General features: G+C 43.1%; 1 protein-coding gene and 2 long non-coding RNA genes across 6 annotated transcripts in view; 1 reads left to right on the top strand and 2 right to left on the bottom strand.

Annotated features, from left to right (window-relative positions):
- Positions 1 to 15,030, top strand: part of IFNAR1 (interferon alpha and beta receptor subunit 1) — a 30,521-nt gene extending 15,491 nt beyond the window's left edge. For 2 of the 3 annotated variants that reach the window (XM_059887833.1, XM_059887855.1), the window contains exons 4-11: positions 296 to 453; positions 560 to 701; positions 2,239 to 2,353; positions 5,172 to 5,371; positions 5,480 to 5,637; positions 9,282 to 9,432; positions 9,924 to 10,069; positions 11,297 to 15,030. In XM_059887833.1, coding sequence (XP_059743816.1) covers positions 385 to 453; positions 560 to 701; positions 2,239 to 2,353; positions 5,172 to 5,371; positions 5,480 to 5,637; positions 9,282 to 9,432; positions 9,924 to 10,069; positions 11,297 to 11,536 — 1,221 coding nt within the window. In that variant the 5' untranslated portion in view covers positions 296 to 384 and the 3' untranslated portion in view covers positions 11,537 to 15,030. 3 annotated transcript variants of the gene reach the window in all.
- On the bottom strand, positions 9,614 to 11,298 carry LOC132346184 (uncharacterized). Its single transcript, XR_009495946.1, has 2 exons — positions 10,189 to 11,298; positions 9,614 to 10,108 (listed from the first exon to the last, which is right to left on the bottom strand). It is a non-coding gene; the product is annotated as an uncharacterized lncRNA (long non-coding RNA).
- A 1,720-nt stretch (positions 15,031 to 16,750) lies between the features above and the next one.
- Positions 16,751 to 22,118, bottom strand: part of LOC132346179 (uncharacterized) — a 56,504-nt gene continuing 51,136 nt past the window's right edge. For both annotated transcript variants that reach the window (XR_009495937.1, XR_009495941.1), the window contains exon 3: positions 16,751 to 19,125. This is a non-coding gene — a long non-coding RNA (uncharacterized lncRNA). The remainder of the gene's footprint in view (positions 19,126 to 22,118) is intronic.

Here is a 22,118-nt window from a genome sequence, read left to right as displayed (position 1 = left end):
AAACATCTCAGGGAGCCTTCTCCTCACTGACTCACCTAAAACAGTCGTTGCCACCCTTCTCTGTCCCTTTATATCGCTTCATTTCTTCTTACAGCATGCATGACATTATAACATTATATATATATATATATATTTGGGATTTTTGGCCACATTTCTCAGTAAAGTGTAAGCTCCATGAGGGATTTTCTCCTTTTTTAGATGCCAGGCACATATTTAAGTGCTTAGAATTATTTATTGTATGAATGTTTTGACTTGTATTAGTGAACTTACATAGTAAATGTTTTGATTTTCACAGCTCAGATTGGTCCCCCAGATGTGCATTTAGAAGCTGAAGATAAGGCAATAATACTGAGTATCTCTCCCCCTGGAACAAAAGATAGTATCATGTGGGCTATGGATCGTTCAAGCTTTAGGTATAGCGTCGTTATCTGGAAAAACTCTTCAAGTCTAGAAGTAAGCATTGTTTTTATCTTTGTTTGATGTGAGAGAAGAATGACATGAATTAATTGTAAAATTTGACTTTTTTTAAAGAACAGACTTCTCTTTTTTTAAATTATAGGAAAGAACGGAAACTGTTTATCCCGAAGATAAAATTTATAAACTGTCACCAGAGATTACTTATTGTTTAAAAGTTAAAGCAGAACTGCGTTTACAAAGTAGAGTTGGTTGCTATAGTCCAGTGTATTGTATAAATACCACAGGTAAGAAGGAAGTTTTGCTTTCAATTCAGTAACTATATATATAAGTTGTTTGTTGTTGTTCAGTTACTAAGTTGTGTCTGACTCTTTGCAACCACATGGACTATAGCCCACCAAGCTCCTCTGTCCTCCACTACCTCCCTAAGTTTGCTCAAATTCATGTCCATTGAGTTGGTGACTCTATCCAACCATCTCGTCCTCTGCTGCCCTCTTCACCTTTTGCCTTCAATCTTTCCCAGCATCAGGGTCTTTTCCAGTGAGTCAGCTCTTTGCATCAGGTGGCCAAAGTGTTGGAGCTTCAGCTTCAGCAACAGTCCTTCCAATGAATATTCAAGGCTGATTTCCTTTAGGATTGACTGGTTTGATCTCCTTGTAATCTATTAATTAATTGGCAACCTTTTAATTTTGGCATTTTTCCCATAGTTGCTGAATTTTTTGTGTTGGTTTAGTAGACATCAAAACAAAAACATTCTCATGTTGATGTAGGCAGAATCCAAAGCAATATTGTAAAGCTATTATCCTCCAATTAAAAAGAAATACCTTTTAAAAAAAAAAGCACACATTTTAACAGCATTTACACAAGCAAGAATGTTATTTGGGATTTTTGTCTCAAGTAAACAGTAATGAAAATTCTGTGTAAAAGTCCAAGTATTTTCTAATGACAGAAATTGTTTTTACTTGTTCAGAATCCATGAGAAGGGGAGATAGTCACTAGAAAAGCAGTTAGTATTCCAAAAAGCATACGTTTATAGGTGAAAAGTTAAATTATGAAAGCATCCTGATACATTTTATCTGTGGCATCTTGCCAGCAATTAAGGTTTAAGGGTAGGAACTTGAATTTATTGTTTTAATTATAAATTTAGTATGCTTTGTTCTTAAAATCAAGCAGTGTAGAAGGGAGTTAAAGGAAAGATCTCCTCTCCTGCTTCCTGACCCCACTCTGTTCACCAGAGACAAGCATCCCCAGCAGTGTGCACACAGTGTTCCCTGCGTTTCCTCAAGGCTTATATTAGCATATACTCAGACTTACAGTTTCGGGTTGTTTTATCTTTTAAATTAAGGAATAAAGTTCTGTGTACACTCTTCTGTATTTAAAATGGATAACCAACAAGGACCTACTGTATAGCACATGGAACTCTGCTCAGTGTTACGTGGCAGCCTTGATGGGAGGAGAGTTTGGGGGAGAATAAATACATGTGCATGTATCTCTAAGTCCCTTTGCTGTTCACCTGAAACTATCATAGCATTATTAATCTGCTATACCCCAAACAAAATTAAAAGTTTTAAAAAATAAATAAAGTCATGTCAGATATATTTTAAACTTGCTTGCTTAACCCAATATATTGAGGTTCTCTTTTTATGTCAATACATATAGATCTATCACATTCTTTTAAATGGCTGTATAGTATTACCTTGTGTGAATACACACCATTATTTAGCTATCCTTTTCTCTTCTTGCCCATGCTGTTAAGAATTCTTGCCATCTGTTCTCTCACTAGAGTAAATGTGTGTGCTTTCTTGTGTGTTCCTTGTCTTCTAGAGAGACATAAAGTACCTTCACCAGAAAATATACAAATCAATGCTGACAACCAGATCTATGTTCTTAAGTGGGATTACCCATATGAAAACGCAACTTTTCAAGCTCAGTGGCTCCGGTAAGTTCTTTCCCATAAATGTCCTTTTGCAGTTTATTTTTGCCCAGTGTGTTAGGTTTCTTTTCACTCTGCTTCAGCCACCTGTTGTTCTTTGCACACATTCGGCCTGATGGAAAGGTGGTTATGATGCATTGGAACTGGGGTGTTTAATTCTAGTCCCAGCTCTGCCAATAACCGTCTGGAGTGTCAATGAGACCCAGTCACTTCTTTTGGCCTCAGTTTCTTCACTTCTGAAATGGGTGTATTATAATATCTAGTATTCTTAGTAATGTTAGTTGTTCAGTCACGCCCGATTCTTTGTGACCCCATAGACTGTAGCCCGCCAGCCTCCTCTGTCCATGGAATTCTCCAGGCAAGGATACTGGAGTGGGTGGCCATTCCCTTCTTCCAGGGATCTTCCCGACCCAGGAAATGAGCCCACGTCTCCTGCATTGCAGGCAGCTTCTTTACTGTCTGAGCCACCAGGGACTTACTGGCTTTTTTTTTAAGGTGTAATTCTAATTACATGTGTATTTCCTCAGTCTGGAATATTTGACAGATGACCAAGATATTTTCTTCAAAACCCACTCCTTCCATGAGTCTTTGAAATTATCTCAGTCCAGTCACTCGGTCTAGTTCAGTTCAAGTCAGTCCTCCTACTGTCTTGATTGTTGTGGTGGCTTTGGCAGGTTCCTTAGTGATTAGTGGGAAACTGAGGAAGTTGGAGAGAACTGTGCTCTCTGTGCTTGAGTAGAGACCAGCCAGACAGGAGCAAAGCTCAGCACGACAGGAGTGGAAGAGGACCGGGTGTAGTTTATATTGATTGGAAAACTGGAGAGGATAAACGGAGAGGGAGAAGAGAAGAGGGTCATCAAGCGGAAGGTGAAGTGAACTCTGGGGGAAAAGGGGGCCACAAAGACAGTTACCGAGGGCAGAGGAACTGCGGGACCAAAGGCGAGTGTAGGTCAGGTAGGGAAGAAAGAGACTAGAAAGACAGAGAAAAGGTGAGGGAGAAGGGAAGTCGATACTGCTGCAATTGATTCCTCTCCACTCTTCGGTGTTAGTTTTGAAGCAACAACAGTCTGGATAATAAATGCATTCGTGTGTGGAGTACAGACAATAAAGGTTGCAGAGGTCAGAAATGTAGAGGTGAGCACAGGACTGGAGAGTCCGCAGAAGCCATTTGGAAGGAGAGGTTTCGTGAAGGAGGTTTTTCAATGACGAGAGATGGCATTCCAGGCTGGGGCTACACACACATCGGAAAGCTTGGATATGAAGAGACAAAATCAGATCAGGGTAACGAGGAGGTATCCATTTCCCTTTGCTCTGTAGTAAACTAGCACAAACTCGGCAGCTTAAAAAACACGCCTTATTATCTCTCAGTGACTTCGGGTCAGGAATTCAGGTGTGGCTTAGTGGGGTCCTCTGCTTGAGGTCTCACAAGGCTGCGGTCAGGGTGTCAGCCGGGTCTGCTGTCTCATCCAGACTGTCTCGTGGTGTCTCCTAAGCTCACGTGGTGGTTGGTAGAATCCATTTCTGGCAGCTATAGAATGCATGGTGGCCTGCTGCCTCAGAGGCCGTCAACAGAGACAATCTCTGCCCCATAGACCTTCCTTTAAAGGCTCATCTGATCAGGTCAGGCCCAACCAGGATAGGGTCTCATGTGATTAACTCAAAGTCCACTGGCTTGGGACTTTGATTTCATTTGTAAAATCCCTTCACCTTTCAAGTAATGTAACCTAATCAAGAGTTCATGGATTCTGCCTGCCCGCAGTCAGGGGGAGGGGATGATGTCCGGCTCATGCACCAGAGGGTAGGAATCTTGGGGGCCAGTTTGGAATTTTGCCTACAAGAGGGGAAAACCTGCTTCGAGAATAGCAGAACACTGGGTCTGGGAGAGCAGCGAGAGGGAGCCTTGAGTTAACAGGATGGAGTAAAGTCAGGCTTCGCCTTAGACTCTGCTGCAGGCATTCAAGAGCCACTGGGAGTCTGGTGTTGAGCGATGGGTAACATGAGGCCTGTGTTCGAGGAGCGTGACGATGGCCGTATGGTGTGTGGTGCGGGGGACTGAAGACAGGGGAGCCCGCTTGCAGGCTGCTGTGGTTCCGGGCTTGAACTGACAGGCTTGGAGCTGTTGGTCTCAGAGCAGTCCATTAACCTATCCAGACCCGCTCTGACTGTTCAGACTCACTCTCAGAACCCTGGTGTGTGTCTTAGCACTGACCCATGGGTATGCTGGTACACGTCTAGCAGCTGGCCTTCCAGAAGGGAAAAGTTTTACTTTGGTGTTTGCCGGGTTTTATAACACAGCTAATCCTGCTGTGGCCACTTTGAGGCTCCCAGCAGCGTATCTGTCCACTGGACATGGAGTCGGGAAGAGGCACAGTAAGCCCTCCACCATATTCCACTGTTCAGACACGATAGATGTAAATAGCATTGAGCATAGATAAAATGTAGGGAAAACAATTAGGAGAAGATGAGTTTTGTATTTTTATCACTTTAGTTTTTAATACAACATATTTATTTATAAGTTTACGTAACTTTTAACAGTGGCTGCATTTAACAGCTAGCTGGTTGCATTCCTGAAAATTTAGCAGTTGTTTTTGTGCACTGGCATGAGCCAACCCTTCACACTACTTCCTTATTGCACGCTTGAGCACGGTCTTTGGTTTTCTTTTGTGAACACATCTCTTCCAGTGTCCTGTGAGTTTCCCAAGGCTGAGTAGAGTTTACCTCTGTGACTTCGGCCTCTAACAGAATGTCTGGCCTATTACAGGTGCTCAGTAGATGTTTACTGAACTAATGTGTTTAGAATGAAAAATATCTTTTTGTCTTAAAGTGCCTTTTTTAAAAAGATTCCTGGGAATCATTCAGACAAATGGAAACAAATACCGAACTGTGAAAATGTCACAAGTACCCACTGTGTCTTTCCTCGAGAGGTTTCCTCAAGGGGAATTTACTATGTCCGTGTACGAGCATCTAATGGAAATGGTACCTCTTTTTGGTCTGAAGAGAAGGAATTTAATACTGAAATGAAAAGTAAGCCAGTAGTTTTTATTTTACTTTGTGATTCTCCAATTATGAATTCTTACAGTTGTTTTGTAGTCTGATTTGAACTTTGTGTCTTTACACATTTTTTTCCCCTAGCTATCATATTTCCTCCAGTCATCAGCGTGAAATCCGTTACTGATGATTCACTGCATGTCAGTGTTGGTGCTTCAGAAGAGTCTGAAAACATGTCTGTGAATCAGCTCTACCCGCTAATTTATGAAGTAATTTTTTGGGAAAACACTTCAAATGCTGAGGTAAAAAGACTGTGTAGTATAGGTTTATAACTTAGAGTTATGACTATGATTTGGGTAAGCAAAGCTTGAAGTTAAAATTGCAGGGAAATTTTTAAACTTTTAGGCTATATGATTAACTCAGATATTTTCCGTAGGAAGAAATTGGCATTTCATGTTTTACTTGGTAAGAGTTACGGTCATCTGCATCTGGGTCCCAGTTAGTTGCTGTTGGTTTGGGGGAGTTTCTTGGCCTCGCCAAGTGGCATGCAGAACCTTAGTTCCCTGATCAGGGAAGGGAACTCGCCTGCCCTGCCGTGGAAGCATGAAGTCCTAACCACTGGACCACCAGGAAAGTGCCCCCAGCTAGTTTCTAAACCTCAGATCCTGAGTTCATTTGTACTCAGTCAGAACCTCTGAGGGTAGAGCTCAGGAGTTTTTATCATGACCCTCAGGGATTCATGAACCAGAGTTTCTCAACACTGCTGACATTTGGGTTTTCGGTCAGTTGCAGGAGCTGCCTTGTGCATTATAGGAGGGCTAGTAATGCCCTCCCCACTCCTCACTAGGTGCTGGTAGCCCTCCCTCCCAGGTGTGACAACCCAGACCACCTCCCTGCAGTGCCAGACATTGAGGCACCTCCACGAGGACAAAGACTGGCTTTTAGGGGACAAAAGACTCTTAGCTGTTATTATGCTTTGTCAGACCCTAAAATTCAGAAACCACTGACAGGCTAATGCACATCAGATAATCCACATTATTCCTAGATCACTTTTCCCTGTGGAATTACCATCAGGGAATCAGCCTTTAAAAATCTGGTACAGTTAAGTTGGTGAATTTTGTAACTTCATTTTCTGTTGAAAATCTAAGAAAAGTCCAGTGATTTGGATACTTTGATTTTAACTATCTGAAAACTCTGCACAGTTTAGCCTTGTTGAGTATCGTGGTTCTAAGTCCTCCCTAGATCTGGAAAACCTAAATTTGTGTCTCAGACTACCAAATGGTGTAAGCTTAGGCAAGCTGCTTATCCACTGAAACTCGTTTCCTCTTCTCTAAAGTGGCAGGGGTCATAGCAACTTAATTTTTTTTTAAACAGATTTTTTTAAGGTTTAAAATGAGGTAGTATTTATGGAAATACCTACCGCATTGCTTGACAAATAGAGATTCAATAACCTTTGTTTGCCATCCTGTCTTATGCTGGGTAAGACGTCAGTAATTACAGTCATAATAACAGCTCATACGTCAGTAATTACAGTCATAATAACAGCTCATATTTATTGGATACTCATTATGTATGGGGTGCCGGGGCTAAGTATTTTACATGAATTGTCTCAATCGGTCTTCCAAACAACCCTGCCAGACAGTTGGATCGATTAAATTACTCTTCAGCAAATACTTAGGATGGAGTATCCATTACTGCTTCGCTGATGCTGGGCCGTAGGCAGTGAAACATGAGTGGATGTGGTATGACTGAGGCCCTAAGTGCGCCTGTGGGGTTTGGCTTGGCTCTTGCACTTCTCACATTTGCCAAGAGGAAAGCAAGCTCCAAAGAATGCTCAAACTACTGCACAATTGCACTCATCTCACACGCTAGTAAAGTAATGCTCAAAATTCTCCAAGCCAGGCTTCAGCAATACGTGAACCATGAACTTCCAGATGTTCAAACTGGTTTTAGAAAAGGCAGAGGAACCAGAGATCAAATTGCCAACATCCACTGGATCATGGAAAAAGCAAGAGAGTTCCAGAAAAACATCTATTTCTGCTTTATTGACTATGCCAAAGCCTTTGTCTGTGTGGATAACAATAAACTGTGGGAAATTCTGAAAGAGATGGGAATACCAGACCACCTGACCTGCCTCTTGAGAAACCTATATGCAAGTCAGGAAGCAACAATTAGAACTGGACATGGAACAACAGACTGGTTCCAAATAGGAAAAGGAGTACGTCAAGGCTGTATATTGTCACCCTGCTTATTTAACTTCTATGCAGAGTACATCATGAGAAACGCTGGGCTAGAAGAAGCACAAGCTGGAATCAAGATTGCTGGGAGAAATATCAATAACCTCTGATATGCAGATGACACCACCTTTATGGCAGAAAGTGAAGAGGAACTAAAAAGCCTCTTAATGAAAGTTAAAGAGGAGAGTGAAAAAGTTGGCTTAAAGCTCAACATTCAGAAAACGAAGATCATGGCATCTGGTCCCATCACTTCATGGGAAATAGCTGGGGAAACAGTGTCAGACTTTATTTTGGGGGGCTCCAAAATCACTGCAGATGGTGATTGCAGCCATGAAATTAAAAGACGCTTACTCCTTGGAAGGAAAGTTATGACCAACCTAGATAGCATATTGAAAAGCAGACATTACTTTGCCAACAAAGGTCCGTCTAGTCAAGGCAATGGTTTTTCCAGTGGTCATGTATGGATGTGAGAGTTGGACTGTGAAGAAAGCTGAGCACCGAAGAATTGATGCTTTTGAACTGTGGTGTTGGAGAAGACTCTTGAAAGTCCCTTGGACTGCAAGGAGATCCAACCAGTCCATTCTAAAGGAGATCAGCCCTGGGTGTTCTTTGGAAGGAATGATGCTAAAGCTGAAACTCCAATACTTTGGCCACCTCATGCGAAGAGCTGACTCACTGGAAAAGACCCTGATGCTGGGAGGGACTGGGAGCAGGCAGAGAAGGGGACAACAGAGGATGAGATGGCTGGATGGCATCACCGATTCGATGGACGTGAGTTTGAGTGAACTCCGGGAGTTGGTGATGGACAGGGAGGCCTGGCGAGCTGGGATTCATGGGGTTGCAAAGAGTCGGACACGACTGAGCGACTGAACTGAACCGAACTGAACTGAAGCAAGCTCCACATGGTCTGTCGGCCAAGGCGGATGAGAGGCTGTAGAGCACACCTGAACGTGGTCCACGGCCTCAGAGAGAGCTCCCCGGGCCGATCAGCGCGTGATCTGCTCATGAGTAACAAAAACAAATACGTCTGTATACATGTATATGCATGGCTGAGTCCCTTTGCTGTCCACCTGAAACTCTCACAGCACTGTTAATTGGCTATACCCCAATACAAAATAAAAAGTTTAAATCTTTTTAAAAAAGAAAAATATGTTTTGAGCCACAGCTGTTTTGTTACACAGAGTTGCACAGTGTTATTTTGCTGTACTTGCTGTGTTTTGTTACACCACAGTAACAAAACAATAGCAATAGCTAGCTGATTAATACAAATAGGAGTAGTAATTGTCCTCACTTTATAGATCTGGGAATAGGGCCCAGGAAATTAAATAACTTGCCTAAGGCTACATAGCTATAAGTAACATCTTGATACAGGCAGTTTGAGACCAGAACCTCCCCACCCCCGCGCCCCGCACTTAATTGTTCTGCCTCTAACCAGAGGTAACACGTGGTAATTCAGCCAAGTCGATATGTACTGATAAAATAACTTCAAGTTGTCTTATGGTATTCTTTTGGCAGGAGCATGTTTCACTTTTGAGTTTGGTAATGGCGTATTGTCCAAAATAAATTTATATTTCTTAAAATATACCAACCAAGTGTTTGGAAGAGGTTAATCTTAGAATGAATATTTAAGGAATTCAGAAAACAGATATTCCCTCTATGATTTCTTGGGGTTCTAAATTTTATCGATGATTTACTTATTTTTTTTATAGAGAAAAGTTCTAGAGAAAAGAACCAATTTTATCTTTCCTGACTTGAAACCGCTGACTGTGTATTGTGTCAAAGCCAGAGCACTCATTGAAAATGACAGGCGGAATAAAGGGAGCAGTTTTAGTGATACTGTGTGTGAGAAAACAAAACCAGGTCAGGATCTTTTATTATACTTTTTCTTTTTTAATGTTGCTAGATTTAATTAAAAAAATAACCAATTCATTGAAAACTGTAAAATGTTTGTGTTTTGCTGCGAAAATATAGAGAATATTTTCTTAATGGACTATGTAAGTCAAAATCAGACCTTCACACCTTCACAAAACTTCACACTGAGTTTTAGAAAATATTTTTAATACTCAACTTAGTTCAGTGGTTTCTGCATGCTTTATATTTCATGCATAGCCACATAATTAATTTCTTGCATTACTCTTAGAATTTAATGAGACTGCTATTTTTATATAACCTTTGATATAATTATCATGTGGAAATCCCTTAGTTGTGAATTTTTTATGTTATTGGTATTATTTAACAATGTAAATTTCCTTTCACATGGCTGTATTTCTTTCACACAAACTGTCAGCAGTCTTAATGTATTTGTGTGTCAAAACCTATATTGATGCTAAACACCATTTATTTCTTTTCAGGAAATACTTCCAAAACCTGGCTTATAGTTGGAACTTGCACTGCATTGTTTTCTATTCCTGTGGTCATTTATGTTGTGAGCGTCTTCTTGAGATGTGTCAAGTATGTGTTCTTTCCATCAAGTAAACCTCCTTCCTCTGTTGACGAGGTAGGTTACTTTTCTTGGTCAACAGCTAGCTGGATTTTTCTGAAAATGAAAGGGAAATATATTTGATTGCAACAGAATATAAATGTGTTCCTGATATTCAAAAAATAATACAGACGGACCTGGGTTTTTTTCTTCAGAGTTTTAGAAAATTGACTTCAGAAGCAGCCATGTAACAGAGTAACGTGGAATAGAAGGATGTGTCCTTAATCCCGTGTTTTTCTGGCAGTTTGGCTGCTGGGGCACTTGTTTTACCATCTATATTCCCAAAAAGGTTAAAACATTGTCGCCAGCGCAGAAACTTTATTCTGTGGATGAAATCACCGAAAATGAGACAGAGAAAGGCGCGTTTCCTCTCGCAGCACCTCGGTGTTTTGGCTGGCACGTCTGTGTGGTTGGCACAGTTCGTGGAAGCACAAAGCGATGACCGTCAGCGTGGACGCTGCCCGGGGTGGCGTCTGCACCTGGAGTGGCTCCCACGCTGCCTGCCTTGCTGCAGGTTCTCAGGCCGTGGAGCTGGAGGCCAGAAGGTGGCTCACTGACGGGCTGTAGTGTATTTGCACTGACTGGCTCTGAACTTGTGCAGCTCAGTCATGAGCACTTGCACAAGTGCCCATAGCTGTACAGCAGCGCCAGCAGTGCCATCCCGTAGAACTGTGAGGAGCGAGGGCGGGGGACCAGAAAGACCCACCGCTGCGCCAGCACTCTGTCCACGTGAGCTGTCTCACCCTCTTATCCCTGAGTTTTCTAGTGTCATTTCTATGTGCTCTTCTATTCAGAGCTGTTACTTAAAGAACTTTAAGACTAGCAAGTTACTCTTAGCGGAACTGGGAAAAAGTTAACTCTCCCTTGTGCCTCTTCTGGATGTTTTCGGATTGGATACCAGCATTTTATTATTTCACAACAAAATGTCCCCCATCCCAGTGCCCTCCCGTTCCTTCCTTACCCACCACGCTCTTCCACCCTGACCCCTCGTAGCACAGTGGACTTTCTTAGAGACTGTTTGGATAATTTCCCCAAAACAGTACTGAGATGTGCGTGACCTCACTGGTGGTGCTTTTATTCTAAACACGATAGTGCGGTGGATATGCTCTTAGCTCGCTTTTAATACGCGTGTCAAAAGATAGGATTTCTAGATAAAGGATTTAAGAAACTGAAGCTTATTGGAACTCGAAAACCACTTTTTGTTCTTTTAAATAATCTGTTTCTGTTCTTTCCCTTTTGAATTAGTATTTCTCCGATCAGCCACTAAGGAATCTACTCCTTTCCACTTCTGAGGAACAAACGGAAAGATGTTTTATAATTGAAAATGCAAGCATTATTACTGAAATAGAAGAGACTGATGAAATTGATGAAGTTCACAAAAAGTACAGTTCCCAAACTAGTCAAGATTCAGGAAACTATTCAAACGAAGATGAAAACAGTGGAAGCAAAATAAGCGAAGAGTTTCCGCAACAGGACAGTGTGTGACCAGGAATGACCCTGAAACATTAGGGAGTCTTGCAAGAGTCAGAGTGGGAGCCTGGGCTTTTTGCTCTTCTCAGTAACTGTCAAAAGAAGATTGTCCGTGTCGGGGAAGAAAAAGCGTCTTCAGATCGCAGGTCCAAAAAATACAGGCAAGCACTTCACTATTTAAAATGAATTTCAAGAAGTTTTCTGCGTCCTTTGCCACGTGTCAAGTCTTGAAAGGCCTGTCATTGGACCTGCCTTGGATGAGAGGCGTTAAGTCCAGAAGATACCCTCTGTCTCCCTCACGCTACTGTAAGCAGCCCTGTGCTGGCGTGGGGTTTGGGGGTGCTTGTGTTCCCATCAGCTGGTGCTGTCGCTGTGTAACGCTGCGCTGCTCCCTCTCCCCCACAGCATTATAGTTCACTATTTTTCAGGAGATATTCAGAACATTTGGTCTTCTTCAAAGAAGAACCTGAATACCACCATCACTTGATTTTCTGAAAAAGTAGCTTACTCTGGAAAACAGCTGCAGATGCCAGAAACGAGGTTCTTATAGATTTTTCAGGGGGATTCTCTCTGTTTATACCAATCACATTTATACCAGTTGCAAGAAATGTGGGTTCAGTCCTTGGGTCGGGAAGATCCTCTAGAGGAGGGCATGGCAACTCACTCCAGTATTCATGCCTGGAAAATCCCATAGGCGGAGAAGCCTGGCGGGCTACAGTCCACGAGGTCACAGAGAGTCGGACACTGAAGCGACTGAACGTGCATACACGCGTACCAATTACATTGGCCTTTGCATCACAGTTACCCATCCCTTCTACAGTTTAGAATTAAAACCATGTCATCTTTTACTATATGTACATTAAGGCTTCCTGTTTCAGAACATTAGGACACTAGCTTCTGATTAGAAGGCATAATCCCTAAAATTACAGAGAAATGGGGAACAGGCTGAGTAGAGAAGTTACTGTTATCTCTTAGGATATGGGAGTGTGGAACGTTAGTGGCAGTGTATGTAAAGTCTTGGGATCAGAAAATGCTACTGAGAAACAGTAAGTAGTGTGAGTCAGTGGGAAAGAAGCAGGTAGCTTTAGTGAAAAATAAGAATAATGTGCATCGTCAGCTTCTGATTACTAACATCCTGAGGGGTGGCATTTGTTTTCACGGCTCATCTGTGTCACTTCTTAACATAAGCTGGCCGGCTTCTGTCCACTGTGGGGCAATATTCACAGGCATGCAGGTATCGCTTCCGCTCAGCCTGCATGCACTCAAGGAAATGCAAGTTATTTATCATCAGAGTGTGGGAGGAAATGAACTAGGAAGGAAACCTGAGTTTTTAAAATTATGTAAAACCTCTCAAAGGCATCTATAATTTATGTTTAAATGATTTTGCTGTTTGGGCTTATTCATGGAGTTCCTGCAGAGAAAGGAAGTGTAGGAATTCTGGCTACCTCTGAGGCCAAGTTCTCAGCTTCAGTCGTTGCAGCAGGACTGAGGAAAGAGAGATGGCACCACCCAGCACATCAGGTCTGGCTGGGCTCATTTAGACTGGTCCGCAGGGTCTTCTGGGTGGAAGAAGAGGTTGAAAGCAGCTGCGCTGAGAAGGGCTGTGGCGCCCCGCCTGTCCTCTCCAGAGCACCTTGGGCTCCGCTGGGCCTCCATCCAGCTCCTCAGGGAGTGCATGGTCAGGAGGCCCCAACCAGGGCGTTTCTCTGCTGCAGAATCCTTCCAGAGTCCCAAACGCACCTCAGATCCTCTGACCAGAGGCATTTGGTTTAAAGCAGATCAGGACTCGCCCTTCGCTGGGAAAGGCCCCGTCCGTCCTTGGGAACTTGTCACTGTCGAGAGGACCCTGCCCCCGCCGGCTTCCGCGCTGGGTCAAGGCGGCCGGCCTGCCCTGCAGTCGGGCCTGGGATTTTCCACAGGAAAAACACTGCTTCGGACTGGGAACAGTGCCTTTGTGGGACGTGGCAGAGGGAAAACTAGGGCATTATAAGGCAGAGATGCTGCTAAAGTCGCTAGGTCCCTGGATGTAGGAGTATGTGTGTCTGGGGTTTAAGATCCCCTGTGGTTTTCAATAAACAAGCATCTGAGCGGCCTCGAACAAAAACCCCTCCGTTTTGCCGCATCTTGCAGACCTGAAAATGCAGTTCCATCCCATTCTTCATTGTGGTCCACATGTAGCTTAATGAAGATGTGCTTACTTGTAAGATGGTAAGTATTTTTTCTGAAAAAATAGTTTGCTTGCAAACACTATATACTTGAGAGCAGCAATAAACTTCCTCAAATCTGTGATACTGATAACTCTTGGAGAGGCTGGATATAATGTAAGCATTTATGTAGAAGATTTGTGTCATTGCAGCCAGAAATCAGGTATTCATATGTAATGTAGATTAATATATACATAGTGACATGGGTCTGTAAACATACATGTTCACATATGATGCTGGCTACTGTGCCACTGCTGCTGCTCCTGCTAAGTCACTTCAGTCGTGTCCAACTCTGCGACCCCATAGACGGCAACCCACCAGGCTCCCCCATCCCTGGGATTCTCCAGGCAAGAACACTGGAGTGGGTTGCCATTTCCTTCTCCAATGCAGGAAAGTGAAAAGTGAAAGTGAAGTTGCTCAGTCGTGTCCAACTCTTAGCGACCCCATGGACTGCAGCCCACCAGGCTCCTCCATCCATGGGATTTTCCAGGCAAGAGTACTGGAGTGGGTGCCATCGCCTTCGACTGTGCCACTAGTACATCCATAAACACTTAGCATAGGTTCTAGTTAGAAAAGGGTAAATGCTGCTCTAGAACTATGAGCTTCTAAATCTTGACCAGAAATTTGCAACATATAAAGTTATTTCTATATATTTAGGGACTTCTTGGTGGTCCAGTGGCTAAGACTCTGAGCTCCCAATGCAGGGGCCCTGGGTTTGATCCCTGTTCAGGGAAACTAGATTCTACATGCCACGACTAAGACTCGGCACTGTCCAATAAATTTTTTAAGTGTATATGTGTATATATATATATATATATAGTTTGTATAACATCTTTTCCCCAAACCTACCTTCAAAGCAGCCTCAGATTGCTTCTAAGAATTTGGAAGTGTCCAGCTTTTCCTACCTCCTCCCCATCCCTGTAACCCTTGGACTACCTGACACGTTTGTGTTTGTTTCAGCTGGTGTCTGTCTGCCCCTCGCAGGGGACCAGAAGCTCTGTGAGCTCAGGAATATACACTTAGCACTGTATCCCCAGTACCTACCAGGGTGCGGTGCTCACGCGGAAGAATTGCATAGGAAATAATTGTCAAGTGAGGGAAACCTAGAATTTGAACCAAGTGGGTGTTTCCGTTTGTCTGTCTTATTGAGGCAGAGGACACGGCCATATTTCCAGTGTTTCTATGAAAACACAGCGAGTGTTGCCAGTGTTTGTGTCTTATTTCGTGGGTACTTTGTCTTAATGCCCACTGCCATTGTTTTTTAAACATTTGTAACAGTTTCTGTAATAAACACTGAGGCCAAAAGTCTTGGGTTCCATGGTGGTTTTGATTGAACGTAAGCATCACGGGTGCGGTGGCTGCTGCCTTTGTGAGGTGTTCATAACAGAGGGGGCTGGTCCCGTGCCGGGTGGGCCGCGCCCAGCGTTGGTGTCCTGAAGGGGCCACCCCGGCGGGGAGCTCTCGCACAGTCTTTGCTTTATTTTCACAACCTTGTGTTTAGACTTGGCCGGACACAGCCTTGAGCCAGTGGGTCTGCAGTTGTAATGCAGACCCTGCCCCCTCAAAGCATGCTGTTCCCTTTGACCAACGTTTCTTCTCCAGGTACGCTCTTGAAGGAGACTCCGCAGTCCCACATGTAAATTGATCTGAAGTTAAACACCATTGACATTCAGGCTGAGAACCCTCATGTGTTTTTAGTAAGCGTCCTCAAATACTTTCCCAAAATGTACAGGGAAGTGAATGTTAATAATTTCATCTCTGATGCACAAGAGACGCCCTGTTACTTAACACTAGTGACAGATACTGGTAACATCCAGTTTTTTTTTCTTCTGCATGGTAGCTCATGTCAACAGCTCATGGTAGTTGACCAACCATGAAAAGAAAGAGTGGGCAGAGTCGATATTCTGGCTTAGAAAAAGGTCTTAGGAAGAGGGAGAAAATGGAAAATTAGGTCTCTCAGTGGCTTAGAAAAAGGTCTTGGGAAGAGGGAGAAAATGGAAAAATTAGGTCTCTCAGTAGCACTTTTAAATTAAACATTTCTTAGTCTTCCCTGGTGGTCCAGTGGTTAAGACTCCAAGCTCCCTGTGCAGGGGGCAGGGGTTCAATCCCTGGTTGGGAAAGATCCTGCGTGGCATAGCCCCAAAAAAGTTACTCAATAAACTTTTTCTCCTCACAGTGACTTGCCAATCCCTCCACGGTCCTACTTCCCCAAATTTCCTGGATCCCTCAGAAGGAGCAGAGGAAAAAGTGAATGACTGAAGAAGAAGAAAACATTTTCCTATCTCTCCACTAGAAAGATGGACCATTTTTCCAAAAGACTGGATTTAGGCCTTAAATGTATGATAAAATAGCAAAGTGTCTTTTTGTGTACCACTGTCTGATCCAGATTTTATAATGCTTTAATCCTCTGGAATTTAACTTTTAAAAAGACATGGAGAATTTCCTGGTGGTCCAGTGGTTAGGACTCCGAACTTTCCACAGCTGTGGGCCCAGGTTCAATCCCTGGTCAGGGAACTAAGATCCCTCATGCTGTGGTGGAGCAGCCAAAAAAAAAAAAAAAGATGATTCTGAGTGTTTCAGAATAAAGGGGCACCATCCAGTCTGAAGTCTTCCTGGAAGACCTCCACGATGTGCATACATGGAAGTCACTTTTGTGCCCACCTGCCCCTTCATGTCTGTCAGAGACACTGCCTTAGGAGAGATTTTATAGCATCCCCCAGAATACATCCCCTTCTCTAGGCGGTGAGCTCCATAAACGCAAGGACCTTTTTTTTTTTTTTTTCACACTTTGCAGCTGACAGTAAGTGTTTAGTTAAAGTGATTAAGTGCGACCTTGAATTACCACTTGACTGGATTCACCACTAGGGGAAGACAAGTCACCCTCTTTAGGTTCACAACTAGCTGGTATTTTCAAAACTGGTTCCTAAATGGTTGTATCATGAGGAAACGTGAAGAAAGTGGTATGTATCTGAAGACTGTATACTGTTTAGGGTTGCTACATTTAACAAAAACACAGGACACCCAGTGAAACTGAGTTTTCATTTCAGTGAATAATGAATAATTCATAAACAGTGAATAATTGTTTAGTATAAGTGTGTTTCAAATAGTGCATGGGACATTACTAAAAATGTTTTGTTGCTACACAATGCTTTGAATACTCTGGCATTTTACCTATGGAAAGAGATGATTATGAAATTTTATAAAAAAAACTTTTGAGGGACTTCCCTGGCAGTCCAGCAGTTAAGACTGCGCTTCCATGCTGGGGGTATGAGTTTGATCCATGGGCGGGGAACTATGGTCCCAAATGCCACATAACATGGCAAAAAAAGAATACCTAGGTCACTATGTCACTCACAATGGCTCTGCTTCTCTGATTGAATCGTGATACATGCCGCAAACCAAGGGCTCCATTTTATGTCAAAATGGGCATGTGATAATGGGATCCAGTGATCCTGCTGTGTAGAACATCACCTGAAAGTTACCAGTTTGATTAAACATTGTGATGGCCTGAAATGGCACAACGAAGGCACCCGTTGGTAGGCGAATCCTGAGGGATGGGGGTGCTGGATTCCAATTGGTAGAATCCCCAAAGTTCTGGGAACCAAGGGATGGATGTCTAGTGGCATCTCTCATCACCACTCCCAGGGTCTCCCTGAGGAATCTGCGCTTCAGGTTTGGCTGGACTAGAAGTCTCAATCTCCTGATGGGGGATAAGGAGGTGTTCTGCAAAAGGATATAGAACTCCACTGTGTGGCTAAAACCTGGTTATTCTGAGCTCCTCATGCCAATAGGGGCTTCCCTGGTGGCTCAGCAATAAAGTCCACCTGTGATGCAGGAGACTTGGGTTCAGTCCCTGAGTTGGGAAGATCCCCTGGAGAAGGAAATGGCAACGCACTACAGTATTCTCGCCTGGGGAATCCCATGGACAGAGGAGCCTGGTGGGCTACAGTCCGTGGGGTTTCAAAAGAGTCGGATACAGCTTGGCAACTAAGCAACGTGCCAATAAACCAGAAGACAGAAAAGGGAAGTGCTGTAGGCCAGAGTAATTCATCTCCAATTATTCTGAGGAGATACAGTCACGTCTACATAATGAGGTAAGAAGGAGTGTTTGCAGAACACAGGGAATTCCCTGGGGCGTGTCTTCATGCTTTCATGTCAAGTCATGACTGGGAGTGGATAATTACCATGACAGCCTGGTAAGGCCCCAGTTATGGGGGTACAGTCTGGGTCACCCCCCCAGGTGAGCAGTTCAGACCAGAAGTGCTAGATGAGGGCTGCCCTGGTGGTCGAGTTAAAATAACTCTGGAGGCTACAATTCCTGTCCTTCTATTGCAGGGGGAACAGATTCCATCCCCAGTCATGGAAGTTCCGCAGGTCACATGTTGTGGCCAAAAAGAAAAAAATTGCTCACCAAGAGTGAGGAGAATCTCAAATGGGTGGAAGAGGAGGGAGAAGATGAATGTCTAATATGGCCTTAAGACCATCTTAAGAAACAGGAAATATAGCTGTCCCCCTAACCTCTCTCTCATGATGATTTTTTAAATTCTTTTTCAATCGTGAGCAGCCATCACCTGGAAGAACCAGTACAGCATGAAGTGAGTTAATGTAGGACAGAAATGGTTCTGAGTGCTGTGTGTGTGCTCAGTCATGTCTGACTCTTCACAACCCCATGGACTGTACCCTGCCAGGCTCCTCCGTCCATGGAGTTTTTCAGGCAAAAATACTGGAGTGGGTTGCCACTTCCTTCTCCAGGGGACCTTCCCGATCGAGGGATCGAACCCTTGTTTTTCGTGTCTCCTGCTCTGCCAAGCAGATCCTTTACTGCTAGTGCTACCTGGGAAGCCCATCTGAGTGCTATAGGGGTTAACTGTAGCAGATGCTGCTGGTGCCTCCCCACACCTCCTTGGCATATAATGCTTCCAAGCCTGAGGGAAATTCCAAATCTCTAGTTTCCAAAGCCCATTTTACCCAAGAGTTGATGAGAATTGGCATCAAGCAAGTAGAAACCAGTTGCTGTTCAGTCGCTCAGTCATGCCTGATGCTTTGTGACCCCGTGGACTGCAGCACGCTAGGCCTCCCTGTCCATCACTCCTTCCCTGAGTCTACTCAGACTCATGTCCATTGAGTCGGTGATGCCATCCAACCATCTCATTCTCTGTCACCCCGCTTCTTCTCTTGCCTTTAGTCGTTCCCAACATCAGGGTCTTTTCCAATATGTCAGCTCTTCGCATCAGGTAGCCAAAGGATCAGAGCTTCAGCTTCCGCTTCAGTCCTTCCAGTGAATGTTCAGGGTTGACTTCCTTTAGGGTGGACTGGTTTGATCTCCTAGCTGTCCAACAGACTCTCAAGAGTACAGGTCAAAGGACTCCAAGGTAGAGGCTAGAGATGCTGCTAACTATCCTACAAAGCACAGGACGACAAAGAATAAATTTTAGGAGCAGCTTTTCAATTTCTACAAAAGAACCAGCTAGATTTGACAGAAACTGAACTGAATCTCTAGACCAAGTTAGGGGAATAGTGCCACACTGACAACATTAAGTCTTCCAATCCATGAATACGGGTAGCTTTCTGTTTAGTTTTCTTTTAATTTCTTTCAATCTCTTTTAGTTTTCAGTATGATAGCCTTGTACTTCTTTAGTTACATTTATTCCTAATTGTTTTATTCTTTTTGATGCTTTGAAGTAAATGGAATTATTTTCTTAATTTAAATATCAAATTATTCATTGCTAGTATGAAACAAAATTAGTTTTACATTTATCTTGTATCCTCTGTGTGTGTGTGCGTGCTCAGTCACTCAGTCATGTCTGACTCTTTGCGACCCCATGGCCGCTCCTCTGTCCATGAAATTTTCCAGGCAAGAAAATTGGAAAGGGTTGCCATTTCCTACTGTAGGGGATCTTCCCAACCCAGGGATCAAACCCATGTCTCTTGCATCTGCTGCATTGGCAAGCGAGTTCTTTACCACTGCGTGACCTGGGAATGCCCTGTATCCTGCAATATCACTGAATTTATTATCTCATACAGGTGTTTTGTTTTCATGGTGAATTCCTTAGAAGGAATCTATAAACAAGATTATGTCATCTGTAAATAGAGACAGTTTTACTTCTTCCTTTCTAATCCAGATGCCTTTTATTTGTTTTTCTTGCCTCATTGCCTCAACTAGAACCTCTAATACAATGTTGAATAGAAACGAAAGAGTGTGCTGTTCGTGAGCTTGGTGAGAAAGCTTTCGGTCTTGCACCATTAACTAAGATGTTAGCTGGGGTGTGGGTTGTAGATGTCCTTTATTAGATTGAGGAAGTTCCCTTCTATTCCTCATTTCTTTTCTGTTTTTATCTTGAACAAGTGTTAGACTTTTGTCACAGGCTTTTTCTGTGTCTACTGAGATCATTTCTCCCCCTTATACTATTAAGATGGCACATCACATTGGTTGGTTTTTGTACGTTAAACCTACCTGCAGTTCTGGAGTAACTCTCACTTGATCATGGTGTATAATCCTTTCTACATATTGCTGAATTCAGTTGCTAGTATTCCACTGAGGATTTTTGCATTTATACTCATAAAGGATATTGATTTGTAGCTTTCTTCTGATGCCATTGTCCAGTTTTGGTATCAGGTTTTGGTCTCATGGAATGAGCTACGAAAGATTTCCCTCTCTTCTACTTTTTTGGAACAGCTTATGAAGAATTATGTCAATTTTTTTAAATGTTTTGTAAAATTCAGCAGTGAAACCACATTGATTTGAGCTTTTCTTTGTGGAAAGCTGGATGATAACTGGATTCTTCAGCATCTCCCAAAATTGACAATTTTGAAATTATAACATTCCTTAAATATGTGTGAATTTAAAACCAAATGTAGGGTCTTCCCTGGCAGGTCCAATGGTTAAGACTCTGCACTTCCCCTGCAAGGGGTACTGGTTGGGGAACTAAGATCCCTCACGCCATGCAGTCAAAAAGTAAAAAAACTAATGCATAAAATAAAAAATAAAACCAAATATAATCTTCAATTTGTAGCTCTCATACAACCACAAAACTAAATCAAATTTATAAATGACTTCTAATCAAAACTCCAGAGGGCTTCCCAGGTGGCACAGTGGTAAAGAACCCGCCAGCTAATGCAGTAGACATAAGAGATGTAGGTTCGATCCCTGGGTTGTCAAGATCCTCTGGAGGAGGAAATAGTAACCCACTCCTGTATTCTTGCCTGAAAAATCACATGGACAGAGGAGCCTGGAGGGCTACAGTCCATGGGGTCACACAGAGTCAGACATGACTGAAGCAACTTAGCGCAGGCACAATCAAAACTACAAGATGATAATATTGAAGCAAAAGCATTAATTCAATATTTAGAATAATGTTACTTTGATGAAATTAAATTGCCACTGACAGAATGAATCTGATCAGGATGAAGGTTCTTCTGACTTCAGCATGGTTTGTCTCCCCTGTATTATTAGTTGTAACTAACCAATTTAGCACTTACTTTTTTATGATCAAATTATGATGACTCTCTGTTTATGCAATACATGGTTAATACAATTTGACTACACTTGGCTGGGGATTCCCTGGTAGCTCAGCTGGTAAAGAGTCCACCTGCAATGCAGGAGACCTGGATTCAATCCCTGAGTTAGGAAGATCCCCTGGAGAAGGGAAAGGCTCCCCACGTCAGTATTCTGGCCTAGAGAATTCCATGGACTGTATAGGTCAGGAGGTCTCAAAGAGACACGGACATGACTGAGCAACTTTCATTTTCACATTTGGCTGGAATAGAATATATTAAGTCTGTCTCTCTTTAGGTCCCATTATCTGGAAATTATCAGAATAGTGCTGGTATATCTAATGGACTGTAGCCTGCCAGGTTCCTCCACCCATGGAATTCTCTAGGTAGGGATACTGGAGTGGGTAACCATTCCCATCTCCAGGGGATTGTCCCAGACCGGGATGGAGCCCTGGTCTCCTGCATTGCAGGCCGATTCTTTACCATCTGAGCCACCAGGGAAGCCCAGTACATCTTAAGGAGACCCTAAACACAAACACATTCTGATGTTCAATCTGATGATTTCAGAATATGCTTGTATTAGTTTTTTTAAAGATTACCACCAAAGTGCAAACAAATTCTTAAATTTCTGGAGAGAGTTAGTATATCCTACCTGCTGAAAAACACTGGCTTAAAACTTTTCTTAAATGGTATGCCTCAATCCTTTCTAGCCCTTAGAGGTAGCTCAGTGGTAAAGAATCTGCCTGCGAATGCAGGAAACTCGGGTTTGAACCCTGGGTCAGGAAGATCCCTGCAGAAAGAAATGCAATCCACTCCAATATTCTTGCCTGAGAAATCCCATGGACAGAGGAAACTGGTGGGCTAGAGTCCATGAAGTCACAAAGAGTGGGACATGACTT

This window comes from Bos taurus, chromosome 1 (assembly GCF_002263795.3).
Source record: "Bos taurus isolate L1 Dominette 01449 registration number 42190680 breed Hereford chromosome 1, ARS-UCD2.0, whole genome shotgun sequence".
NCBI classification, from domain to species: Eukaryota; Metazoa; Chordata; class Mammalia; order Artiodactyla; family Bovidae; genus Bos; species Bos taurus.
The sequence above is the reverse complement of the archived record's forward strand: the minus strand, read 5'-3'. Positions and strand labels throughout refer to the sequence as shown.